The 26,529-nt window shown below is 45.0% G+C and overlaps 1 protein-coding gene across 1 annotated transcript in view; it reads right to left on the bottom strand.

Annotated features, from left to right (window-relative positions):
- ABCA12 (ATP binding cassette subfamily A member 12) overlaps positions 1-26,529 on the bottom strand; it is a 78,926-nt gene that overhangs the window by 12,409 nt on the left and 39,988 nt on the right. The window contains exons 21-41 of the mRNA XM_077785195.1: positions 25,968-26,058; positions 24,454-24,633; positions 23,268-23,574; positions 21,144-21,258; positions 19,498-19,827; positions 18,466-18,535; positions 18,231-18,365; positions 17,409-17,564; positions 16,480-16,657; positions 14,741-14,959; positions 13,905-14,101; positions 13,141-13,301; positions 12,155-12,379; positions 11,208-11,346; positions 9,679-9,931; positions 7,943-8,029; positions 7,053-7,146; positions 5,428-5,555; positions 4,487-4,574; positions 3,926-4,031; positions 504-558 (exon numbers count right to left, since the gene is read on the bottom strand). Coding sequence (XP_077641321.1) covers positions 504-558; positions 3,926-4,031; positions 4,487-4,574; positions 5,428-5,555; positions 7,053-7,146; positions 7,943-8,029; positions 9,679-9,931; positions 11,208-11,346; positions 12,155-12,379; positions 13,141-13,301; positions 13,905-14,101; positions 14,741-14,959; positions 16,480-16,657; positions 17,409-17,564; positions 18,231-18,365; positions 18,466-18,535; positions 19,498-19,827; positions 21,144-21,258; positions 23,268-23,574; positions 24,454-24,633; positions 25,968-26,058 — 3,314 coding nt within the window. The remainder of the gene's footprint in view (positions 1-503; positions 559-3,925; positions 4,032-4,486; positions 4,575-5,427; positions 5,556-7,052; positions 7,147-7,942; positions 8,030-9,678; positions 9,932-11,207; positions 11,347-12,154; positions 12,380-13,140; positions 13,302-13,904; positions 14,102-14,740; positions 14,960-16,479; positions 16,658-17,408; positions 17,565-18,230; positions 18,366-18,465; positions 18,536-19,497; positions 19,828-21,143; positions 21,259-23,267; positions 23,575-24,453; positions 24,634-25,967; positions 26,059-26,529) is intronic.

Consider the following 26,529-nt stretch of genomic DNA (forward strand, 5'->3'; position numbering starts at 1 on the left):
CACTATCCCAGGTTGCTCCAAGCCCTGTTCAGCCTTGCCTTGGACACTTCCAGAGATGGCCTCACCACCCTCACAGAGGAGAATTTCTTGCTTTCTTTGCTCCCTTTGCTGATGGTAATTATCAAAGCAATGATTTCCCAAAGGGACTCACAGAACTGAGCTGCACTGTTGGACCCCAGCATGGAGTGGAAGGGCCAAAAGGAAAATGATGCCATTACTATTATTACTACTACTAGTAGTATTATTATGCCCACAAATGTGTGAGACTGTAACTGTGACTTCTAGGTCTCCATGAGATCCTACCAAAAACCCCCACAGGAATCCCCAGCTCTCATGGCAAGCAGGACAATATTCATATATAGGGGGAATGAACTCAAGTGAGGACAGTTTCATCACTTAGAGAAAGATATCCAGTAATTTAGGCTGGTTTATGGTTTGCAATAAGCTGGTTTGCTCCATTTAAAGCTAAAAAATTCAGGCATCAGCCAAATGAATCTTCTTACATTACTTGTTCTTGACTCTGTCCTCCAGGATATGGGTGAGCTGATAGGAAAATACCTATGGGAAAAAAAAATTGAAAATGTATCCAAATTAAAGCTTCCTTCACCAGCTCCTGATATTGACATAGAAATAACATAGAAAACTGAGAGAAAAGAGAAGAAAAGCAGATCAAAAGTGTGTTTCTTCTCTGTCATCTCTGTGTGATCTTGGGCAGAATTTTGAGCATCCTCCTTTTTCGTAGGCCTTCACTTGGCTGCACAGCAGATCTGAAATTCAAACCCTTGGCCCTGTTCCTACACCTACCTGGCTGCCAGCACCATTCCCATCCCACACCCCAAATCAGGCAAGGGCCTGTGGGACTGTGCATTCCAGCTGAGATCTCTCACTACTGACACCTTCCAAGTGATCAATGTTCTGTTTCAAAGCTGCAGTTTGGTGATCCCACCTTGTTCCATTTGGTTTATTTTCACCAGGAACAAATCTTTCCCTGCTGCCCTCCTCCTCAGCTGCTACCTGCCTGTGATGGATGTCTGTCCATATGGGATCTGTGGAGGTCAGAGCAGAAACCCAGGTAAGCTACAGACACCTTCTGCCCCCAGTGTGGCAGTGAGTTCATTGTGAACTATTCTGTCTTAAAAAGCTAGGGAAAAAAATTAAAAAGAGTATTTTGATCAGTTACTAGCAAAAGTCTAATTATCACACTGCTAAGTCCCCTGTGATGTTAAAAAAAAAAAAAAAAATCCATTAAAAATGGGTTTGTATCAGGCCCAAACTGCAACTGAGAACTTCTCTGCTTATGTGCAGGTGTCTTCAGAGGAGGTTTAAGTACTCCTTCTCCAAAATGAGCACCTAGCCCACAGTTCACCACAGTGCTTTTGCCATACCTGGAGGCAATTTGTGCCCACAAAAGCAAAAGGAAGAGCACAGAGGGGCTCAGCTGGGCCACTTCCAACCTCCAGTGCAGGTCTCTGCCTTGGCCCCACCCAGGATGACTCCAGAGCCTGAGAAAGGGTTCCCATGTTTATGTGCCTAAAAATGAGGTTCTCAGTTCATATTTTGACACTTAAGAAAATGCCTCAGGGAGTGCTGGGGGACCTCCAGCTGCTCTTAAATCCAGAGATTTTCTATACCATGCCACCTATGGAATTTAAACTTCTTACAGCCAGATGGCAGACCTTAAGAATGATGTGATGAAGAATTATTCTGGGTAATTTTCCCTAAGAATGGGCACTCTGACAGGGGGACCAGAAGGGAGGAACCTGAGGGTTTAGCTGACCAAATGTCATACTGAACAAATGAATTTGGAAGGGAGGATTTAATCAGAAATTAATTTTGGAGGAAAAAAAAGCCCAACCAAACCTCAGTCTTGTCATCAGTGAGAGAAATGGGATTAAAATCTTGGACTGCTGATAAAGCCATACAAACAGCCAGGAGATGTTTCCCTTCTCCAAAAGGGAGAGAGAGAAAGAAAGATACCGTCTGTCTAATCTGTTAATACCTCACTATAAAGCCATTTTCCTTTACTGGAGCTCAGGCTAGAAGTCAAAATTTCCATTTCAATGCATCTTCCTTTTTTGTTAGCTGGGATTGAGAGAAGACAAAGCACAATATATAGAAGTCAAAAGCTATTATGACTTGCTTAGTGACAGGGTAAAAAGCTTTTTATGTTTTTTTTGTTTTTTTTTTTTAATATACCCAGTCTAAGTCAAACCTCTAAAGCAGGACTGGCACCTCTTTCTGACTGCTGAAGTGACAACACACTTTTATCTGGCCATTTCAATGGTTCTTAAACCATCATTTATTTGTCACAACAACAACTCGATTGAGCTGCCAGGAGCGCACCCCACGGAACGTGCCTTCAGTTGTATTTCAGACTGGATTTACTCCACCTCAGGGGAACCAGCCTCATCCACTCATTTCTCCCCTTCTCTGGCTTGGATGATTAGTGGGAAGCAGAGAATTGTCTGTCTGGTCATTTGCTACTTAGCATTTCTTTCTAAAAACACGTAAGCAGAGGAACAGATGGAATAAAAACTGCTGCTATTCTTTCCCCCAGAAAATTGCTATATTGATGGTATAAAACTTACCCTGTGAAAACTTTCTGGCTGTTCACAAGAGCTTCCTGCCTTTGCTCTTGCTACAGCATGTGTTGGGAATAGAGAGACAGAGCAGGGAGCTTCACTGCTTAATAATTCAGCTGCTCTGGGATGTTCCTGCTGCTGGAAGCACCTGGCTGGGGTCTCCTCTCTGGGCAGCTGTGATGTGTGAGCTGAGGGCACACTGCAAACCCCAGAGGGGACAGCCAGGCCCTGTTTGAGGGGTGGCCAGGACAAGGCTCTGGTGTCACTCCCTGTGAGCTGAGCTGGCTGGGAGGGGAGTCTTGGTGCAGTGGAGTGAGCTGGGAAGCAGCACAGACTGGGGCCACTTGTGATCAGCATCTGCTGCTGCTGGAATTCAGGGTGTCACACTCAAAGCTTCAGGCCAGATGCGTGGTTCCATTATAGCTCAATTCAGACACGTCCTGTGAGCCAAGAGACACTGCCACCTGTCCCTGTGTCACCAGGGACAGCAGCCCTCTGAGATGAGCAGGGCCTGGCCAGGACATGGCTGGAGGGGCACTGCTGGTCCAAGAAAGTCAGTCAGGAGGGTTTTTGTGTTTCTGCACACAATTGCTGCTCTTGGTAGAGCAGAGCCCAGACATCTCTGTGTAAGACTTCTCAAGATAAATCTCTCTATCGTCTCTGCACCCTGGCCCTCTCTGGAAGCAGACACACCTGCAGACACCTTTGTGCCCACACTGCACTTTGAAAGAGGCTAAACTGCAAAGGGAAGGGTGCCCTGGTTTACCAGCAGGAATTTGGGTTGCTGCAGTGTGTTATGGAGGAGAAGCTATAAGGACACCGAATGGGCCATCAGAACCCTTGGATCTGTGTATGTCAGGTGTCAGAGCAGAAATACAGCTGAAAATTATGTTTCTCACTTAATCCTGCCCTTCCCACTCTCACTCAAACCCAGGCACACAGATGCCCACACACCCTGGGCTGCTCTCAGCAGAAGGGTGACATATTCAAATTTCCTAATCTAACCCACCCCTAGATGACCTAGCAGAGCTTTTCTCTGCATAACTAATGGGCGCCTATCAAGAGCCAGCCCTTGCAGTACCAGGAGAGGCAATAAATCAATCAGCAACTGCTGGCATTTCTCATTTTACGTAGGAGCTGGGGTCCTCCCTGTCCAGCTCCCCTGAGCCTCTGACTAAGACAAATGAACTTTGTGATTTATTAATGCTTTTCAATTCTGTTTTGAAAGGAATTGCAGAACAGTGAATAAAGAAAAGGCCTCACTGAAGTGAAGGTAAGTGTTGTCATTGATTTCAGCAGAACCAGGATATCCCTCCAAAGGGGAGAAGTAAAGGGACACTTACCATATCTGGAAGTCTCATTTTTTGGCAAGTTGGCTCGAAGAATGAAGTTGTTCAAGCTGTTGAGATAAGCTGGGAGGCTGTGATAACCCTCAGGATTGTACCACACCTGTACACAATTGAGAAATTGAAACAATTTGGGAGTTATTGCTGACAACGTGTTTGTCCTGTTTCACTTGTACAAACTACCTCACATTTTAGCCCTGCTGCTTTACAACATTTTCATTGAGCTGAACCAGAGAAATTGGCATATCAGAATGCGCCAGCCAGTCCTTGTTATAGTACATACATCCCCTCATGAGATAAAGGTGCTACTAATTGATCTTTTCACCTCTGTATAATAAAATTATGACAGCAGAAAAATTGCCTCCTGCTAGCAAGAGAAATGAGACCAATAAAGAAGAATGGGGAGAGAAAAGAAAATGAACTACAAGTATCTTTGTCATGCCAAGCTGCAGATTTCAGAGGGTTTTGCTTTTTTATTTGGAATATCCATGAACTTGACATAGTTTCTCCTGAATCCCCCACTTCCCACACCAGGATGAGCAGGTGGAGGTTGTTTACCTTAGTCAGTGTTCTGTTGGGGGGCACTGGCTTGATGTCAAACTGCAGATCTGCTGTCAAAGGCAGCCCGAAGCTCCAGCCACCATACCTGAGTGAAAACCAGAGGGAAATGCATTGCTGCCCTCATCCCAAAGCTCTGATTCCCTCAGATGGGCCATGCCAACGTGCCACTGCCCCCCCAGGCAATTCCAGCCTGACTTCAGAGAGCTTATTCCAGTATGGGGCCAAGCCACCTCTCCCCTGGGAGCCTTTCTTTGGGGGGAAAACCCCAGAAGCTTGGCAACCGTGTCACAAAACTGCTGAAAGCCTCCGTTTGAGGAAGACCCTGGAGCCCAGTGGACTCCTGAGCTGTGCCTGCCACTCCGGGGTGAGATGCTGCTTCTGACTGTGGAGATGAGCAGCTCAGTTTATCAGGGGCAGATGGACACATCTCCTGCCAGCCTTAGTGGCAGGTGACCTCTGCCCCAAGCCCTGCTGTGCAACTGCCTGGCAGAGCCCAGACCCACCCCACAGCACAAGGAAACGCTCAGGCCCTGCTCTCACTGGAATGGATGCACTCCTCCAAGTGAAGCACACACAGAGACTTCAGAGAGTCAAATCTGGAGGAAAATCTCTCCCCAGGGTTTACTTCATGACAGGCTGTGTCAGATTTTCCTCTTTTTAAAGATTTGAGTCAGACAAAGGCTTGGCTGTAGATCCAGCCCCAATGTGCCAGGTGATTGACATGTTATCCCCAGGCTATGATCTGTTTTATCAAGCAGAGCACTTGCAGGAGCCTTTATCTTTTATCCATGATTGCAGGACACTTCAGCTCCTTTCACCAGATTCTAAACCCCTGCCAGAGCACTGCCAGCTCTTCAGGCAGAGGGGATGTGAGAGGTGTGGGATGTCCTGCCTTGCTCCCAGTGGCACTCAGCAGAGAGGAGGGGTTTGTGCTGTACCGTTTCTGCAGGAAGTCTCTGGTGGTTGCCAGGATGTAGGTCTCCACATTGTGCCCTGTCAGGTTGTAAAGTGTCCGTGTGGAGAAGGTCCTCCTGTGAGGGGGAGTGTAGTTTGTCTGTGGACACGTCTGAGGAGAGACAAACAAAGGAAAACTTTAGTGTTTGTGTTTTAACTAAAAACCACCACATTAGGACAAGATTGAGAGCTTGCCATGGCAGCAGTCTGGTGCTGAGCCCCATTCCTGCAGAGGCTGCTCCTTCCCAAGCCAGGGTGCACAGACACACAGCAGACATCACTGTACATGGTCCCAAACACATCCAGGGACATGCTTAGAAACAACCTCTGCTTAAATCTACCCTTCAGTTCCCCTGGCATCAGTGGGACCTTGAAATGTGCTTCATGCTATGTAGGAAGATTTTGACTGAATTAAGGCTGATCCTACTTAGCAGAGTGACTGCACAGACAACTGCAAAGGGCAAAACAACTCTCAGAGCAGAAAACTCTGTGGTGGCCTCAAACTCTCATATTCCATTTCTCAGCAGCTACACTCTACATTTCTGCTTTACTGTCAGTCATAGAAATGTTTTCCTGGGCTTCAGAGAAACCTTGAATTAGTCCTGAATATGTAATTTAACATGCTGAGGGCCAGTCACATCAGTGTTTCATGAGGTTGAAGTGTCCTCCCAGACAGCATGTTGGCTTCTTCCTTCAGCCCATCCATAACAAAAGACCTGGACTCCCCCATTGTGCATCTGTTCATCTGAATACACAAAGTAGCTTCCTCCATGCTGAGGAACACCTGCCTGTGCCTGCTAGAGGTGAGAATCAGCTTTGAACATTATCCAAACTTGCTGGAGAAATTATGCCAATACTTTTAATGATGGGAAATTAAATGCATCTCCAAAAAACTGCACAAAATAGCTGTGTTTTAAAGAACGACTAGAAACGTTCAGCTAGAGTACATTCTTTAAGTTAAAAGGCATCACATTGTGCCATCAGTTTATTTGCTATGGCAAAAACTGAGGACAGGTGAGCAGCACTGGAGGGAGGAGAGCTCAACCCCAAACTAAACTGTAAAACACCCTTGGGGAAGACTCTGCCTTTTCCCCATGTGCAGGCAAATCCCACCAGCACCCATATCTGGCTCTGCAGGTACCACTGTAATGCAAATAATTAGTATTATTAATCATTAATATTTAGAACAAAGAACAGATCTAGACTTTGCATAAATTTAAATTCTGAAGAGCAAGCAGCAAAAGTAGCTGTGTTTTTATGTAGTGCTTGTCTAAGATGAAATCTTCCTCCTGAACGCATGTTCACCTCTGTCAAAAGGGACAATCATACAACATTCAAGAACACCATTAAACCTTTTCCCACCATGGGAAGCAAGGCAGGGATGTTAGGGTGTGATTCTTCTGAGGATGCTGTTTCCTTTCCTGTCCCCAGACTGCTGCAGACAGTGGCTATCCAGTGTGCAAATTGAACAAGGCCAAAGAGAGACAAGAGGACTTGGAATGCTGAGTCCCCCTTAGCATCATGTCAGCCCATAAAACCACTCCCAACAAACAAGGCAGGCCCCCAATTATCCCCCAAGGCTCCTCACTTTTGTATCTATCCAAATTACCTGGATGCCATCTGTGCAGTTGCAGGCAGAATACTTAGTTCTCTGGTTTCCACTGGTAATCCACTGGCCAAGCATGTCCTCTGTTAGACACTGCCTGAAAAGGAACACATTTTCCTCTGAGGCTCTCTAGGCTCAGGTGTGCAAATGAAGCTAATTGCTGTCATGTTTAATGACAGCAAGGCTGGCAGTTGGGCAGCTCCAGCAAAAAAGCAGAGCTTCTTGTCAGCTCTGCGTGGTTCAGGGAATCCCCAGCCTCCTGCTGCTTCCTGTGCCCCTTGGCAGAGAGCCCTCCCTGCTGCTCCCTGTGCCTGGATTTGCTCAGCTATCAGATGGAATCCAGGCACCACTTCATTCCTACAGTAGACAGTGCAAGGAATTGTCACTCAGAGGCCAAAAGCATCTGAAACCTACCCAGAAATAAGGGCTGTTGTGGCAATCCCTGGGCACTCCTGTGATGGGCTGTGTTGCCTGGGTAGTCACTGCAAACACCCAGGGTAAATATTTGCCTGCATGAGCGTTCATGTCTGCCCAGGACTTTACCATCCTGAGAATTTATCTGCAAAGCCCAAAACAAACCAAGCCTCATGGCACAGCTCCTAGATAGAGGTAACAAACACCATGCTGAGGACTTGCTGTGTGGGCTCACGTTATAATTGGAATTATTGAGGCGGCAAGGACCTCTTCCCAGAGAGGAGAATTGCTTGTTTTCATCCTGGCATCCTGCCATCACCAAAGCTGCTTCCTTATCACTCCTAATAATGCAGGAGTCCAATCCATGAGAGTTCTGCTGATGATCAAAGATGGTTATTAAGGTCTAATGGCTAATAGTGTCATGCCAATTCTCTTGCAGGTTTGGAGTTTAAGTGGAAAAAACCCCAAGAACTACTTACGAATTGCTTTCGTTCATGCACGTGTTATCTGTCCCAGGGAAAGCCAGCATCGAAGAAACTAAAGCAGCTGTGGTTTCATTAAAATTCCTAAGAATTAACAAAGAAAAACAGAAAACAGGAGAAGGTTCAAAGAATTTCCACTACTACTGTGCAGAGGAAAACTGTGTTTGAATGAAACAGGATTTAAGATGTTGAATAATTGAGTATTTGTGGAAGCAGCGCTGAAGGACACGCAGTACGTGAGGACAGTCACACAGGTTTAAAAGGAGCCCTCATCACCTCAGCTACTCCAGAGATTTGCTGCCTCTAGATGTTGCAGAGGATGCATAATCTTCCCTCAACTAGATCCAAGCAAGATACTTTTGGACAATCAAGTTTCTCTTTATGGGGAGAAAAATCTACTGCAATTTCCAGGAACTGCTTGCAGCCCTGTCTCAATCAGATTCCTCATCCGTGACATCCACTTGGTTTTGACCATTCAAGAAGATTGTCCTTGGTTCTGCCCCAGCTCTCTGGCAATGATCCAAAAGGAAAAGCAGGGAACATTAGGAAGAGAGGACTCAGACATGCAGCTCTGGCTCATTCCCCCATCCAGAAGGACTGAAGTGGAAAGGTATGAGGAATCCTGGGAAGTACATCTAGAGCAGAGGACCTTAGAGCTAAATTTTGTATTTCTGACTTAGAGCTGAGAATTGTGGAGAAAAAAAGAGGTTCACAACATGAAAATCAAATGACACCAACTACAGTTGTTTTGGTAACAGGATTTTTAAGGAGAATGAAATTATTCAGTGGTGGCATCCTAACAACCCTGGAAAAGCACAAGCTCTTCCAATTGCTTGTGTGCCCTGGACCAGCATGGCCTGGCCAGGAAAGCAAATCCTGTGCTGACAGAGAGGAGGGAAATGCTCACAGGATGGCTAGAATTTGATCCCAGAATTGCAATACTGGAGTCAATTGATGTGAGTACCTCATTTCACACTGGGGAAGGAGGATATATGTATACATTAAGAAAATCCCTATGGCTGCTATGGGGCTAAAGGACTCCAATGGGAAACACCAAGAACATTCCTCAGACATTTCATAGTTAAATCCAACTGAAAGGTGGTTTTTCTGAAGTTTTCTGGTCTGAGCCAAGCCATCTCCTCAGAGATCCCTTGGGAACAGGGTTTCTCTGTGTTGTCTGCACAACATAACTACATGTCCTATGTCTAGAACACTGGCTGTGCTCAGAAATAACCCTGAAGGGTTATGAATTGATGCCTCAGGTTTTAGCTTTTATATTTTTCAGATTCTGTGCTGCTTTAGTGTGTACTTCTGAGCTTCGTATTAGGGGATGGTGAGCTCGCTTCAGAGTAGGGAGACAAAACAATTCCTTTTCTAGCAGGGGACCAAGGACAAATGATCCAAATCCCAGGCCCAAGAGCACAAACAATGGCAGAATGGGGAGAGAAAAACAAGGAGAATGGGACTTCATAACCTAAAGCTATAATTGGACAATTAACTCCAATATGCAAATGGAGATGAACTTATAAAAGTGAAAGACCCCGTGACCGGTCTCCATTTTGTGACCATTTTGGGTTCAGCTGGGGCGCAGCCCTGGCTGGGCTCTTGTGCTGCCCAACATGGATCCATTGAGGCTTTTTCATAAATCCTTGCTTTATTCTTTAACTCTGTCTAGTTTCTGTTCTGGGTCAGCCTTCTCAAGGCATCTCTGGGTCCCGAGGAGCAGCACTCACCCAAAGAAGTCTGCCTGGTCGGCCGTGCCATACAGGGAGGGGGACAGCAGCAGCTCGGGGTACTCGGTCTCCTTGGTCCTCAGTGTCCCCAGGCCCATGGCAGCCATCACGAAGAGCACGGGGAGGATGACCTGGGCGATGAAGCCGCGGACGTCCCGGCGGGTGTGGTGGAACCTCTTGATGAACAGGGCTGAGGTTCTCTTCAGCAGCAGCGGCAAACCCCGCAGGCTCTTGGACCTGATCAGGAGCTGGTCTGGGCACAAAGGATGGCATTTGGTCACGGCTCAGCATTTATGCTATGATGGTTAAGGAGCACTCTGGGATGGTATTTTGCTTCCTGCACACATTTACAAGATGGCAAATCCAAACTACTAAGGTGGAGCAAACACAGGACCAGGAGTGGGACGGCATTCCAGTCATAAGCTCATGGAACATCAGTATTTTGTTAAATTTCAATGTGTACGTGTAGTGACCTTCAGCGTGACACCTTGCAAGAGGAACACAGGCTTCCATCTTTCCTTCCTACATCCCTCCTACCCAGCTGCAATTTACAGGGGAAACATATTTTTCTTTTAGATTTGCAAGCTGAAATTTTTCGTAATTTAAAAAGCAAGTCCTCAGAAAAACAAACAACAGAATTAATCCTGAAATAAGAAAACAAGCACAAGCCTCTGGGCCTCTTGCATGGACAGGTTTTGTAGTATACTAAAAGCAGAGCCAAATCCTGTGCCACCTATTCTTCTTTATGAAATATTAACCTGTATAATACACCATGAAGCAAATCCTTTTCAGCCTTTTTTAAGGGTGCAACAAAACACTTTTCTACATGAGTGACTGTTTACAGTAACATTTACAGTGCAGGTCAGCTTTGAGAAGTACAAAAATACCTCTATGTTGTCCCTTGGATATTTATAAGTACAAAACAGTGTAAGCATTGCAGCCAGGTATGTCTCATTTTTGGGCTGGGCCATCTTTAGGAGGTCTCAATCCTCCAGAGATAGTGGTGTAGCTTGGCTCTTTTCTGAATTTACCCCACTGTCTGCTCCCTTGGGCTGCTTTACCAAACTGCAGTGTCTGGGGCACATCAAAAAGCATCAAGGAGGACCCAGCTCAGAGCTGTGCTGCTTTTCCAAGAAGCTAAGGGATTTCCATGAAGTTTCTTTCCAATTCTACTAGCTATGGGGAAATAATCCTCTAACATCTATTATGACAATTACTTTCAGAGGTACACATTTACTTTTTCACCCACATCCTGCATTTGATTAAATTAAAACCTGGATCAATTTAAAGGAAGGCAGATGCAAACAAAACCCCTTCAGTAATTTATCCTGTGATTCAGACTATTCCAAAGCAAGGGATCTAAAGGACTGATGAGTGCTGCATTTCCAGTGATTTATAGGGTTTGTGATTCCTGGCTGGGTGAAATGTGGTTTTCAACAAAGAAAGAAGTCAAGGAACTCTAATCAGTCCATCTGTCGGTGTTTGCATCTGCAGTAAATCTGGAAGAAAGCCTGTAGGTGATTGAGTACCGTCTCTTTCTGTGAAGGTGTCTGTGCTCAGAGACATTTCGTCACCACCAGTGTGACCACTGACTCCAGGCAGCTGATGGGGCAGTGCAACATCTTCTTGATGGTCCTTCACTAGCTCTTTTGTCAGATTGAGGAACACCTATGGAGCAAGAAAATATAAAGGAAAATTTTTCCAAATGACTCCATTTACTAAAACACTTACCAGAATCCACTCTCTTGCTTTGTAGCTATAGTTGGTGCAGCAGTTATGTACTACAATCCTCTTTCTACTCCCTTTGTGCTCCATGAGAGATATTAACTTTTTTTCCATGTAAGCTTGTTATCCAACCCCTTTTCACCTCCTGTCTCTGTTCTGCTGCAACAGTGGAAACTCAAACCTGTTTCCCTGGGATATTCACCCTCTAGCTCCTGACAAACCCACTGCCTCCATGCCAGGAGTGTGCAGTCATGGCACATGGGTCATGATGTACAACTGCACATGGCATATGATGTACAACTGATTCTTGATGCCTTAGGAAAACACCTTAAAAGAAAGCAAGAAATTCTGAGCAGGAAGGTAACAATCTCCCTCCCTCCCTTCTGCAAGACATGGGTCATCACTGCTCATCATTTACTTTTTATTTCTGATGCAATTAAATGTGTTTATTTGACCAGTGATTTCCCATGGGCAGAAAGGTGCCTGTATTACTCTCTCCTCAGTCTTAACTTCAGTGCCTCATTTTCTGGATAAAACATGAAAAGGCTGTCAGCAAGGTGAGACAGTGCATTAGTATGTGTATAGATTTATAGATGCATCTACACACTCATGTGCACCTAAGTGTAACCCCCCTTCCTCCCTGCCTGAAACCCTCACGTAATTCTAACATGCCCAGAGAGCAGAGCCACACAGTGCTGTGAAATTAATCTCCATGACATTTCAGCAAATCCAGCAGCTCCTGAGCTCGTACCTCTTCTACAGTTGTGTTGGAAATCCCGTAGCAGCCCAGGTGAAGATCATTCAAGCTGGTGTCCAGGGCTCTGAGAAGGGCCTGGTAGGCCCCTGACACAGTGGACTTGAAAGGGGGAAGCACATACACGAGCTCTCCACCAATATCCTCCTTGAGATAAGCCTCTGGGAGATAGGACTGGATCAAGGAGGTCACTGCTGTGGTGTCACATTCCTCTATCATGTTCTGAAAAAAGAGGAAAACACTCCGTGGTCACTGAAAAGGTGGCAAGGTCAACCTTCCTCCGGCAGGACGTAGCCCAAATCCTCTCCCAGAGCACAACTGGTGATCTCAGCCCAGCTATCCATCATATCAGGGTAAATATCAAAAGCAGATGAAAGTGGGTTTCTGGCCCTTAAAAAAGGATGTGTGACAGTCTCCCATCTTGGTCCATCTAAAACCTCACCAGGTTGGTCTGAATCAACCACTTTGCAGTGCTAGAGGTTTGTAGTACAACAGAGCTCTCTGGCCTGGCCAGCAGAGAGCTTAACGTGGCTGCCAGCACAAACTCACTCTTTTTCCCGTGAAAAATGGGGCTTGCTCATGGCTCTTTCTTCATTTTCTCTGACTCCAGTGCCAGCAGTCTGGAAGCAGGGCTGGTCTCTCAGGGTACCTGTCTGCTGGGGCTACCAACAGCACTCTAATAAATGCTAGCAAGAGCAGAGTTCCCCACTCCTTGCAAGCAGAACACATTGCCCCATGCCAGACACTATGGATGAGTTTTTTTCCCACTTTATTCCTTTGAACTGCAGAGTTCACATTCTGCATCCTTGCCTTTAACCTTCAAGGAGACCTTGCTCTTTTTCAACAAAGCAGAGCCCTGACATCCCTGTTTTCACAAGGCCATAGAGATCACTTAGCTCCTGCTAATACATCCCTCAACCAGCCCTGGTGACTCCATTGGAGACAGAGCTGCCAGGAGCTCTAGGACCAGCTCAGACACAAACCTTCTTTTTGGTAAGGGTCAGGTGGTAGCCATCCCCAAAGGTTTCCTTGAGGTAGAAAGGTGAGCCACAACATTTGAGCCCTCCATGCTCTAGGAAAGCAATCCGGTCACTCAGAACTTCTGCTTCGTCCAGGTGATGTGTGGAGAGAATGATGGTTCTGCCTGGAAAACACAGTCACCACAGAATGAACACCTGGTTTTATGGCAAAACTGGATTTCAGAAGGATTTGGCTTATTTTCTTTCCTTCCTCAAAAACTTTTGTATTCTCCTACACAATGATATCATCAATATATTCGCAGGGGTTCCAGAGCTTCCCCTTGCTCTGGATCAGCCCATGGCAAGTAAGTCCACATTGTTAAACCAATACAGTGAATGTTTATAACAATTTTATTTTATCACATTCTGGTCAGATCTGTCCTTATCTCAACAGTGAGACAGGTGAAAGCCTCACTGAATGAGGGGGCATGGAGTATCAAGTGAAAATCAACTGCATTTTTTGAAATTATTAGTGAAATTGGATTAAAGGCAACAAGAGAGACAAATATTACAGTATTGTAAGCTGTGTTCTATGGTGAAGTTATTTTTTAAATGACACTGTGAATTTACAGAAACCAACCAGGATGCACCCTCCAGAATTGCAAAATCCCAGTCTCACAAAATTCTTTCTCTCTGGCCTCCAAAACCCACAATTCAAAGCCATTGGTACTGTCTTTGTAAAGTGACACAAATCACCTTTGTCTCTGGGCAACATCTCATCACATTACCATTCTTATTCTTGGAGATGATTTCCCAAATACTCCTCCGGGAGCACGGATCCACCCCTGTGGTTGGTTCATCCAGAATCACCACCCTGGATCCCCCCAGGAGAGCAATAGCTATGGATAACTTCCTCTTCATCCCCCCAGACAGGGTGCCAGCCAGCTTGTGACGATGGCTGTACAGCCCAGTCTCCTTCAAAGTCCTGGAAAACAAAGGGAAAACAACCCTCAAAAGTTGTAATTTAAGCATCTTTTCCAAGCAGGGAATTTCAAAATACTTGAAAAAACTGTAACTGGAAATGAAAACCTGCTCAAGTATGGACTGCTCTGCTGAGCAGTCGGTGTAGAGTCACTCTGCAGCTCAGTCATTGGGATTTTCATCTAAAACATTTTTGAGGATGTTTTCAAAGTTTTAATCTGACAAGTCAAGGTTAAAGGCTCAACCCCATCAACTGAAACACCAAGATCCAAACTCCCTGGGATGTCCTGGTTGCTTCATTTCTCCACAGAACCAATAAAGACAACATCATCTTTCTGACTGGTTGATTAAATCTCTTCCCAGGGTAAACTGTAAAGCAGCAAGGAGTAGACCCTTAGGCCTATAAATTCATCTCCAAATAATTGCCACAGCAGCCTGTAAACCCCTTGGAGAAAATATATTGTTTTCTTACAGTATAGGTATCAATACATTCCTCTAGTCAGAGCAAGGCACCATTTGAACCCTAAGCTGGAGCTGGAACAACACCTCTAATCCATGATTTTGAGCTTTGCAGGGGCACTGGCACCACCACACGACTATTTTGACAGCTTCTCTCCTTTCTCCTGCCCAGCTAATTTTATACCTCTTCACTTCTTGGTAGAGCTCTTGTTTGCTGCAGTGAGGGACTTTGATGTAGCCATAGAGAAGCAGGTGTTCCTTGGTGGTGAGGTAGTTGAAGAGCACGTCGTGCTGCATGCACACCCCCATGTTCTTCCTGATCACCTCCTGGTCAGTCCTGATGTCTTTGCCATACACAAAGATCGTGCCTGATGACGTAGGGAACAACCCAGTCAAAATAGATCTGAAGGAAAAATAAATAGAAAGAGCAAGTTAGAAAAAGGAGGAAGCCATGGGTAATTTTTTTCATGTGGCCTTGTAGCTATCACCACTTCCAAGGTTTCCTTGTATCCCCCTCCCACTCCTTCCAGCCAGACACCACTGCCCACTGTGAAAATAAGAAAATAAGCCAAATGTCCTGTGGCCCAGCCATGCTCTGGCAGAGCAGAGGCCAATTAACATCCATGGACATCCTTGTTCCCCCCTGTGGGATTGCAGGGGCAAGCTCAAAGCTCACCCTGGCTACTCCTCGCCTCTACTTCTACCTGCTGCAGCCTGCTTCTCCCTAGGTCAGACCACTGCATATCCCACACACTGAGGAATGCCCTTAACTTCCAGTTTAATTACTGGGAATTCAGAGAATGCAGTCACTCATTCTCTGGTTTGCCTGGAGTGCCCACACAGCCTCATACTGTAGCCACAGCTGAGACTGAGAACCACCTCTTTGACTAACCACAGCAGAGCATGGAGACCTGATCTCACTGCCATTATTCATGAGAAATGGGAGAGGACTTCTCAATGAGACGCCTCACAGTGGGCAGCACTTTCACCTACTTCAAGCAAATAATCACCCACCAAGCAGGTGCTGAGTCAAACTCCCTCTGCTCAGAATAACTACTTGCACATTACAGCTCAGTTTTGGTGCTCTCCTGCAGGGACTAAAGGGAGAGGATGCATCTCACACCGCCCTTCACCTTCACAAGAGTTTTCTCTCTCTCTTGGGACTTTTAACCATCATTTAAAAGCAGTAACTTGTGACCTTACTCAGGATTTGAAGCCTGTGCTAAGTTTCAGGCAGGTTTTATACTTTTCTGCATATCACCTTTGCTACACTTTGCAAACAGAATATGAGGTGAATTGATAATAAACTGAGGTGAAGCACACATCTGTCTTACTGACTTTGGTTCTTCTGAGGCTTCTATTTATCAGCTTAATGTTCCTTTCAGAGATATGCATATATATATCAATGGAGAAATCAAGTTCTACAGGTCTGTTTTAGTGCTGTTATCTAACAAGTCAAATAATAATTTATAAACAGCAAGACTGAAAGGCCAATGCATTAATCCCCTGCCATTCCAGCCCAGCCAACACATGAGTCTGTACAGCTGAAGTGTATCTTTATTAAGTTTTCTTGCTAGTATCACTTCAACTTCGGTGTGTGCATGAGCTCCCCACAGGCTTCCAGAACAACCTAACCCCAGGCCAAGGAACAAAACACCTGAACAGCTGCTGTGCTATGTATCCCAGGTATCTCAGCAGATTAAAAAACATGTTCCTAAGCAGGAAAGGACCTTTTAGAACCTAAAGAATTTTAACAGATGAAGGAAGTCCTGAGGTCATCCATGAGCAAGATAAAACTACATGAGGGATTTGGCCTGTGAAGCATCTTCCTCAGTCTCCCACTGCTGCACAGCCCTACTTGCCCTCTTGCTCACCCAACCACACTGCACAGGATAAAAAAGAGCTGCTTTAAAGGATACACACATGGTTGTAGTTTTCCCAGCTCCATTGTGTCCCAGCAGGGAAGTGATATTCCCTTCATAAAAGTTGAGGCTGAGGTTGTTCACTGCAGCTTTGGATCCATAAACCTTTGTTATGCCATGGAGGGAGACTCCCAAGGTGAGGTCGGTGGGCTCCGGTTCCACGTGAGGGTGGGGGGCACCTTTGACACCAAGAGAAGGGTCAGGGAGTTACTGCAGGGCAGCAGGTGTTGTGCTACTTTTCTCATCTCAGAGGAAGCCAAAATACAGCAAAGGCAAGTGCCTTTCAGCCAGGAATATTGAGAACATGTCACTGGATCTGTATGATTTTGAACTCTCTGGGATTTTACCTTTTTACTTCTGAAGCTTCTAATAACTCCTGACAACAGGCATTAATCACTTCTGAAAAGGTCTCATATTTAGGTGTTTCAGAGCACCTAAGTTTATTTATGCTAAACAAGCATAGAAATTAGAGGACATGAAGCAAAACTACAGAGTTATTTTCAGTTAGGTGGAACCAGCAAGCTTTTATGTGTGATCTCAATATTTTACAGGCTAAATATTTAAAGAGATAAGCAAAGAAGCACACGTGCCCTTTGCCAAGTAGAAACCTGTGCCAAGTAGAAACCTGTATTTGCATGCCCAAACAAAAGTGCATTTCTACACAGAGAGACAGGCATAGAAGGCAACTGCCCAACTACAACACACACGTATATGAGTGTGAAAATCAATACTGACTCTCCACAACAAATAGGAAGAACAAATATAATTTAAGGGCCAGATTTCCATTCATGTAAGTACCAGCTTTCAATTTTTCCCGTGCTTCAAAATAATAATCAATGGTGTTTTCTGAGTATGGTGCCCCTTTACAAATTTGGTTTTGTTTACCCAAAATATAAGTTATTATTGCTACCCCTTCTAGTATGCACATACATATCTTGTTGGGGAGGGTGACTTCTTTCCTTAACATCAGCTTGGAGAAGAGCAGGCCTCTTTGTTTCTCATTCCAGAAGGGCAGGTAGCTGTTGTATTCAATCCAGTAAGATGGAAGCAGTGGGAAGTACCAGGGAGCAGCCATGCCATATCTACCTGCAGGAACAGGAGTCTCGTTCAGCTATCTGTTCCTCAGGAAGTGCCACTGTTGGGGTGCACTCAAAATAGCAAAAATTAACTTTACAGAGATTTCTTGATAATGCTCATGCACTACCACGACTTGTTAAAGACTTTTTCTGATTGGCACAATAGGAAGCACTCACTAATTTGTTATTCTGAGTAACTCCATAGCTGGAGGGCAGGAGAACTTTACATTTTCCACTGGGTACATTTCCGTATGCCAGTGGACTGCTTCATTAGGTGGGAAGAAAAGCAAAAGACAAATGTACTGGCTCTTGCCCCAAGGCAAGAATTACTTTTTGAAACCAAATGATGTAAGTAACACAGCTCGAAATCACTCAGCTGACAAATGCAGTCTAAGATGCTCCACTCTCACCCACCAGACTGCAGTCACACCCTCCTGTGTCCTTGGCTTCAGCTTCTTCAGGAGACCCACCTACCCATGTGATAGGCTGAGAAACCCTAATTCTCCCATGCTCTGCTCTCTGTCAGTGCCATTTATAGGCTCAGACATCCACAAAGTCGTGCTCCCTTTGGTCTGGGACAGAGTGTGTGCACTGTCTCACTGCCTCAGCTAGCTCTGTGTTCACTGTTCTTCAAAAGAGATGCTAAAGCACCACCCTCAATGCTTTGCATCCTTACCTGGGAAAACATTCCTTATGTACCACCCCAGGATGAAGTAAATGAAGGAGTCTATCAGAATGAGCCAGCACATCCAGCCAAAGGAAGTGTTATCTCCAATCATTGGGGACTTGTACATGTTGTCCCACTGCAGTCCTGCAGAGAGGAATTGAGAAATACAATCAGAGCCCATCTCAGCCAGTGAAATACCACCCTCAGGAGAGCTCAAACCTGGCTTTGTCAGCCATAAACTCACCTATGCCCTGTGCCTCATAGCGAGCAATGTATTGACTTGCATAACTGAAGGCAGTTGGAGACAACAGACTCTGGGGAATAAACAAAATTGAAAACAAAAAACATTTGAATTAGTCTCAAAGAGAAGTCAGGTCAGTCAACCAATCAGGTTCCTCACTGGGTTATTCCAATAGCCAGAAAAATGAGTGTTGGATTTGTTTCTTTTCTCAGCAGTCACAAGGAGCACTGGACCAGGCCTGTGATGGGAAGTGTTACCTGGTGACAGGTTGAAATGTCTCCTTAAGGCTTGACTTTCTTTTGTTTCCATACCCAGGATGCAGTTTCCTTGCTCACACAGGGCTTTATTTTAGGCTTTTGAAATACAGCAGTGCTTCAGAATTACCTCATAGAGCCATATGGTTAATTCTTTTACCACTTGCATTAATAGATGTCATTCCCTGAATTTGGTGACGTGTCTCCCCCCTCATAGAGCCATATGGTTAATTCTTTTACCACTTGCATTAATAGATGTCATTCCCTGAATTTGGTGACGTGTCTGGTTCTGGAACCTAACACCTACCTACTCTGCCCCTTGGTAAGAAACAAGGCTTTAGATCTACTCCCATGTGTAGGAATTTGAGACACAGGAAGCCAGAGGATGATCTGAGGCAGCAATGAATAGAGCCAGCCCTGCTACCCAAACCCTTCACTGAGACAACCTACTTCTTCAGAGTGGGTGAAAGCACCCCATTTTCCTTTGCAATTCCAAAGGGGAAAGTACACAGCTCAAACTACTGTGATTCAGCTGGCAGGTGGGAACTCACTAAAATTCCACAAGGAGTGCCTTCAGTCAGGGGACACAGCTAATTCCAGGTGTCCCTCAAAAGGGCCATGGCCAACTCTCCTACCATGCTTGTCACCACCCACTGATGGAATTCAGAGAGGCACCCAACCCCCTTGCGTTTGGGTCACGAGGTACAATAAGAGTGTACCGCAGCGCAGTGAGGTCCCTGCCTCCACATAATCCCTGGGAATATGGAGAAGCAGAACTCACCAGGAGGCTCTTGACAGAGAAGCTCAAGTGGTTCTCGATGACGAGCAGCACGATGAAGGGGAAGAAGGTGAGGATGTACACCAGGCTGCCCACCAAGGCCGCGATGTTGGTGTTGTTGAAGAAAACACTGATGAAGTAGCTCATGGCTATGATGGACAGGCTGTAGTCCATCAGGTACAGGAAGAGGAGTGCTGTGTCTGTTTTGGGAAGGATCTGACCCACTTTCAGAACAACAATGAGGAAGGTGACAGTAATCAGGAGGAAGATGGCACACTCGATGAACCAGGCAATGAAATGGCTGCTGGCATTGACACCCATCATCTTCATGTACTGCAGAGAGGAAGATAAAAAAACCCATCACAAATGGCACTTGAGAGAAATGTTGAGATCTTTGTGCTGATATTGAATGATTTCTTTTTCCAGCTTCTGGACAGGGCCTGCAACCAGACCATGCTTGTTCTATCCAGGGACAAACCACACACTCCCATTTCAGGAATGCCCAAGGTTTGCAAAGCAGTCTGTTGGAAAAGAAACGCCCACACAAGACCTGCAAGGATCAAATGTCATGGCCCACAGGCTCCAAAGCAGCTTCTGGCCTTAGATTTGTAAGTTTTCTAAAGCCTTTTGGTTGTTTTATTAAAATAATGATAATTGATCCAGTGGCTTAAGACTAAAAGCTCTCAAATGTCTTTGGACCTTTCTCACACAACCCCAAGACAAAAAATAACAGCTAAATTACTATGGTTAGGAGGAAGATATATTAATTTATATCAGCTGATGATTTAATTCTCCATACTTGCATAAAACTGAAAATTTGTATTGATAAATCCAGAAGAACCTATAGGTGCTGGTGTCTTCTTGTGGATTATTACACAGGTAGAAAGATTAGTGATGCCCAGGTCCTTGGAGACAGTGAAAATCCTTGCCTAAATTAGAGTAGAGGGCTGCCAGGGAGCACACACTGGGGTTCATTCATTTTCCATCTCATCCTAGGTCAGAGTGTCCTTTCTTGGAAGTGTTTTGGGTGAATCAGTATTTGTTTCCATGGTGTTGGATAAAAAACCAATCTGCTCAAAGCTTTTGTTGCTTGCTGAAGCTTAGTTTGACAAAAGTTCTTTGCTGCTCATCTCTGTTGACAGTGATCACACTGAAAACCTGAGTTAATTTAATAAATTCCCAATGTCTCAATGTCATTTCTTTTCCAACAGGCAACCTGAATGAAGAACTTCATTTCAGAGGAGCTGATGTAATATGTAGCACCTTCTGAAATATTAAGTATAATAACTTCAAAGATAGGAAATAAGTCACTTTTCATGTCTTTGTCCCCAGTAGGTATGATTCAAAGTCAATTTTTAGAGACCTTTAAATCTTCAGAAACCCTGTAATTTTGTGAGGTGCCCATGTTTCCTGTGTTCAGCATTGCAAAGCAATATTCCCTTCACTTGAAGGGCAAACACCCTGCATTTCCATGGCTTTGAGCTTGGTTATAATGGCATAATTCACACACTGCAGGTCAAACAATAGGTATCTGGAATATTTTCCTTAATGCTTGTTTTGCTCCATTTAATATTGAACATCAGACACACTAACCACGAATAAGGAAAATCTGTTTATAATTCTGCACGCCCCAGAAAGTTTCCCCGTACCTCATAAAGCCTCAGATCTTTCTCCTGAACAAGTGTTTTAACAAAATCAGCTATAAACAGCACCCAGGCAGCCATCAGAGCAAATGGAAGAGAGTAGGTCACGCTGGTTAAGAACCTGTAAAAGGCAAAAGCAAGCTTTAGCTGAATACAAAATATTCTGGGGATTAAGGCTTTATACAAAAATATATTTTTTCAGAACAATACTCTGGCACAGGGAAAGACATACTTATATTTCAAAATGTGGAGTAAAATTAATAATTACAAAAAACAAAAAAGACTCCTTTGCCATTGCATTGGATTTTCAATTCATCAAACTCCTGACTGCTCAGAATATTTTTTTTTTTAATATTGCAGAGGGTTTTCCTTGCTTAGCAGCACCACTGGCAGGAGCAGAAAACACCATGGGCAGTGGCATCTCCTGGCTCTCTGATGGGCTGTAATCCATTTGGAAATACCACAGCAACGAGCCATAATTCCCAGTTCTGTTCACAGATATAATGGTCAAATTTCATGATCAGGCCAGATTTCCTGGTGTTGGAGTCTGGATGTGGGTGCTTTCCTACAGGTTGTCTGTCCTAGCACCCCACAGGTCAGGCAGACCCAGGACATGTTTCTTGGCTCCTCATTTTAGTTAAAACCTTCTCCCAGTGACAGATGTGTGAAGAAAAAAAAAACCAAAAACAACAAACCAAAAAAACAATGGCCAACAATAAATTTCTCCTTTTTACATGGAAAGCAAGTTTTTATAGCAGGGAATCCCCTTCACTGCAACTGCAGGGTTTATGTTTTCTAAACTTGACTTAAAACCCATAATCACTGTTATTCCTGGAATAATGTATATTATTCCAGGATAACAGCATATTAACAGTGAGAAATGAACACTACATTTGTTTTCAAACCTTTTTTTACCTGTAAAGCTGAAAATTTCCTATAAACCACCATTTTAGGAAATGCTTCCATGCAAATGAAGCCTTATTTATAAAGAACCAAGAAAGGCTCCTAAAAATTCAGCATAGCCCAACACCTTTTGTGTACTGGTTTATATATATATTTTTTTTTTCTCCCTGCTTTTCTCTCCAGGATGACAACTGTGCAATACCAATCAATAAGCAGGCATTTTGTGATGACCTCAGCTGGATGCAAATCCAAAGCCTTGAGGTATTTTAATAATTGAGCAAACACATCCCTCTGAACCTGGGCTGGGGAGAGAAATCCAAAGGCAAGTGATTTTCCCAGCAGCCCAAGAACAAAAAGGAGCAGACAGCACTGGAATCAGTGCTTCCAGCACTCACAAAACTCTCTCTCAGCCATAATCCAGGAATGTGCTGCAGAACTGGGTTTGGATGCTTCCTGCCTGTGTCCTGGGCACCCCACATGCTGCTGTCCTGAGGAGGTTTATAGGTGCTCAGCTCTCTTCAGTGACAGCTGACACAGGAGATGCACAGCCCTGCTGTGTCTCCTAAATGATATCTTATAGCTCCCACAAAAACTTTTGGCTCATGCACTTGGCATGGAGGTTTTTCAGTAGGAAAAGCTCCTAGGTCCAGCCTATCCCTTTGCTCCAAGGGAGACCCTCAGTCAGGGCACAGTGATCCTCACATCTATCAATACTTCTTGCTGAACATCCTCCAGTGCTCCCTGCGGGACACTGAAATCCCTTCCCTGTGAGTTTTCCACTCAGTTTGGCCACTGTAAAGCTCATAAACCTAGGTACCCTTTCACCCCCCCCCCCCAGAAAAAAATCAGTTTTATAAGTTCTGCTGCATTGTCTGCATGTGAACACCTGCAGAACAAGGCAAGACTTGTATTTAACCCAAGTTCTGCCAACTCTCAACCCCACCGTGTGTAGTAAAATAGAGACAGGGAGTTTTACCTGCTGTAAAACCTAAAGTTACCACCACAATCCAGGTATAAAAAGAGCACAAAAACCAAAAAATAAGGCAAACAGACCATCTTAGGGTCAGTATTTCCCTCTTTTCTTCAGCGTCTTGAGAAGAAAACCCAATGGAACAGAATTAAATTATTTTTATGCTACGTGAGTATAGTATTAAGGAATGGTAAACTCCACCAGTCTGCCAAGATGAGTTGACACAAAACACGAAGGCAAAAGCCACCCAAACTTACATATCCTTGTTGTAGCAGGGGTAAGGCATGGCCTGGACCTGAACAGCTATTTCCTCTGGTTTCTTGCCAGTCTGCAGCTCAATAATGGCCCTTTCAATGCTGTCCTGGATGTAGATGAAGGCCCGGCTGTAAATCTGGCTCTGGGAGGTGGAGTTGTGCGGGCCCACAGTCCAGATGCGCTCCCGGATCCTGTTGGTGGTTTGAGTTATCCTGCTGCTCATTCGGATGGTGTAGTTGAGCACAGGAGGGAGGGACAGGCCCCCATGAACTGAGTGGCCAGCCCTTGAAGGCAGCTTGAAAATTATACCTGGGAAAACAAAGGGAAAAGGCTTTCCTTTGGAGTCGACAGCACACACAGACATGTAGGAACTCATTTTTACAAGGCTTCTTCACCAAAATTTTTCTATCCAGAACATTTTTCCTGATTATTCTATATATAAAACATATGATAGAATAGAGGATGAACAGAGAAGAAAACTGCTACTATGGGAAAGGACAAACATTACCAGGGTTTGGAGTTCCAAGAGAAGTTTCTACCTGCCCCTCAATTATGAAGTATAAAACCAAACAGGTCACAGGATTTATGAGAGAATCCTAATTGAGGGCTTTCTTTAAATATTAAGATGCATTAATGATACAAATGTAAGTTCCTATTTCCTGCTCCCTCCACCCCTCTCTGCAGTCTGATCCCACAATCCAATCCAATAAAAGTGAAAAGTGTGACTTGCAAGACCCAGTACACCATTACAGCACTTGGCTGGAATACCTCAAGTGATTTATGACCTTCTAATAAATTGAATTGTCTTATATTTGGGCTTGAAGATCTTAAAGGTCTTTCCAACCTGAATGATTCTGTGATACCTTTGTTGATTAAAGCACCTTTTTTTCTTGTGGCAGCTTGAAAGGAAATGGCTGCACAAAGATCACCTTGGGGCAGTGGGATTTTATTCAAACTGAGAATTAACCAAGAGAAATCACCAGCTGACAGACAGGGGAGGTGTAAGAGGAGATATGAAAAGGAGGTCTCTATGTGCAGGTCACACACACACTTGCTCCAAATCAACTGCAGTGTGGTGGGAGCTGTGACCACAACAGTTGCTGGTGAAAAGTCAAATATTTTATGCTGCATTCCCACACTCTATCAGGCGAAATTTAATTGTCAGGGGGATTTGGGACTGTCACATACTTGCAAACAGCTCATTCTTCAGGAAGAGCTCCTTGGCCACCGCTTCCATCTCGTCCAAGTCCTGCACTGGCCGGATGCGGTTGAAGGAGACGCAGGAGGACACATTCACAGCCAGGGCAGCCAAAGTGTTCAGCTGGTCGACAACGTCGGCATTGTTCTGCAATTCCAGCCGGATATCATCTAGGGAAAAACCCCACAAACAAACCTTCCAGCATCACTACACCCAGCAAAAAACCCACTCCATCATTCCACTCCTTCACGCTGACAGTGAGACCAGAAAGGAGGAAAGAAAACATACCAAAGCCCATCATGCTAAATATGAAGTGTGAAAGACATTTCTGCACTCAGCAATGCAATGAAGGCATGCTGTTGACCCAGTTTTTATGTTAATCATTTGTAATATGCTCGTGAGTTTGTCTTTGGGAGGATGCCAGCAATGGGATGTGACAGCCATCCCAAATCAGAAGTCCCCACTAACCTGCTGAGGCTTTAGACAAGCACATGGTGCTCACCATTCCTTCCACACCCTCTGGTTTAGGATGCAATCAACTCGCCTGTTGAGCTGCTGTGTCTCAGGGGAGGACATGCTTTATCCAAGCACATCAAGGCAGAGCTGTGTGCGCAGTGCTGATGTGTGGACTGAACCTGATGCTGCAGTTAATAAAGATGCTGCTGTTTGCTGGCAGGTTTCAAAGGTGGCTGCATAATGCAAGGTAACTAATATGGAACAGCTGCTGCAGGCATCGTGGCTTTATGGCAAGTTAAGGCAGGAGTTGTTGCTCATGAATAACACAGGGGTCATCACCAACTGGATGCAAATGACTGCAACAGACCATAATGACTCTTGGCTGCTGCTGGGCTTTGCTGGCACAGTCCAGATTTATGGTGACAAGCCTGGCCACTCACTGCAAAGGCAGGTAGGGACAGCAAGGCAAGGCAGGAAGGGACTGTGATCCCCATGCTGTGCACTCACAGGGGATGTACCACCACCTGTGTTGCCGGTGATTTCTCAGCAAATGTCACCTTGGAGGGTCTTGCAGGGCCACCAGAGAACAGAAAATGGCAGCACAGCATCTCCTGCACTGATGACTCTGCCTCCATCAGCCTGGGTACATTTATCTGATCCCTGGCTTTTCTGCTCTGGAGAACTTTTCATCTGAGCCTCGCTGCGATGCAAGGGAGCTCTCCACATTTTCCAGCAGAGTCCCAGGTAGCTCATTTGAAGTCATAATTATGGCTAAACAGTGTCCTCCAGTGGCCACACACTGCGGCAGAGCCTCCCATCCCTCCACCCCTTAGCACCCAGGAGAAACATCTCTTCACACCAGCACTTTGCTCTCTAAGACTCTTTTCCTGCAAGATTTCTGGATCACAGCTGGGACTGCCTTGCCCTGGAGCCTCCAACATGGGCCAGAGAAGAGCAGACTAGGAGACGGCTGCAGCTGGCTGACTCTGGAGCTCCCAGACCCAAAGAACAAGTAAGGAAGAGGGCAGCACATCATGGACACACTTACCCAGTTCATTTATCTGACTCAGGAGCTCAGTTGCATCCAAATTCACCATCAGTTTGATAAAAACCTGCACAAAGGGATTCTGCAGGGCGTTCTATCAATAAGCAGAGAAAGACAAAGCATCAGTTTGACCAGAAGCTTCTTGAGCTCACTCACTGTGTAATTCTGAATTACAACACAGCAGCTGCCTTTGCTGGACATTTGTACAGCCATCTCCCTACTCCCTTCACTCTGAATCAGGGTGGGGAAATGCCAGCAATGAGAATGTCACAGAGAGCTCTCTGAGTCCCAGTCTTCTTTGAGTCAAGAAAGGATGCCTACTCAGTCTCCACCAGACACTAGAGTCCCATCAAAAAAATAATGGATAATTTTAGTTATTGTAGAAGTAAATTTCCCTTGGTCTGTTTTAAGTCCTGTGAACACAGCCAGTGCACAATGTATAGGCAACCAAAACTTAACTTGGAGATCAGTACAGGTTTTCAGGTTTGGTTGAATACTTCATTATTTCACCAATGACTGCAACCAGCAGAGAATATTTCATTTCACTTTTGCATATTCCACTCTG

This window comes from Lonchura striata, chromosome 8 (assembly GCF_046129695.1).
Source record: "Lonchura striata isolate bLonStr1 chromosome 8, bLonStr1.mat, whole genome shotgun sequence".
In the NCBI taxonomy this organism is placed as follows: Eukaryota; Metazoa; Chordata; class Aves; order Passeriformes; family Estrildidae; genus Lonchura; species Lonchura striata.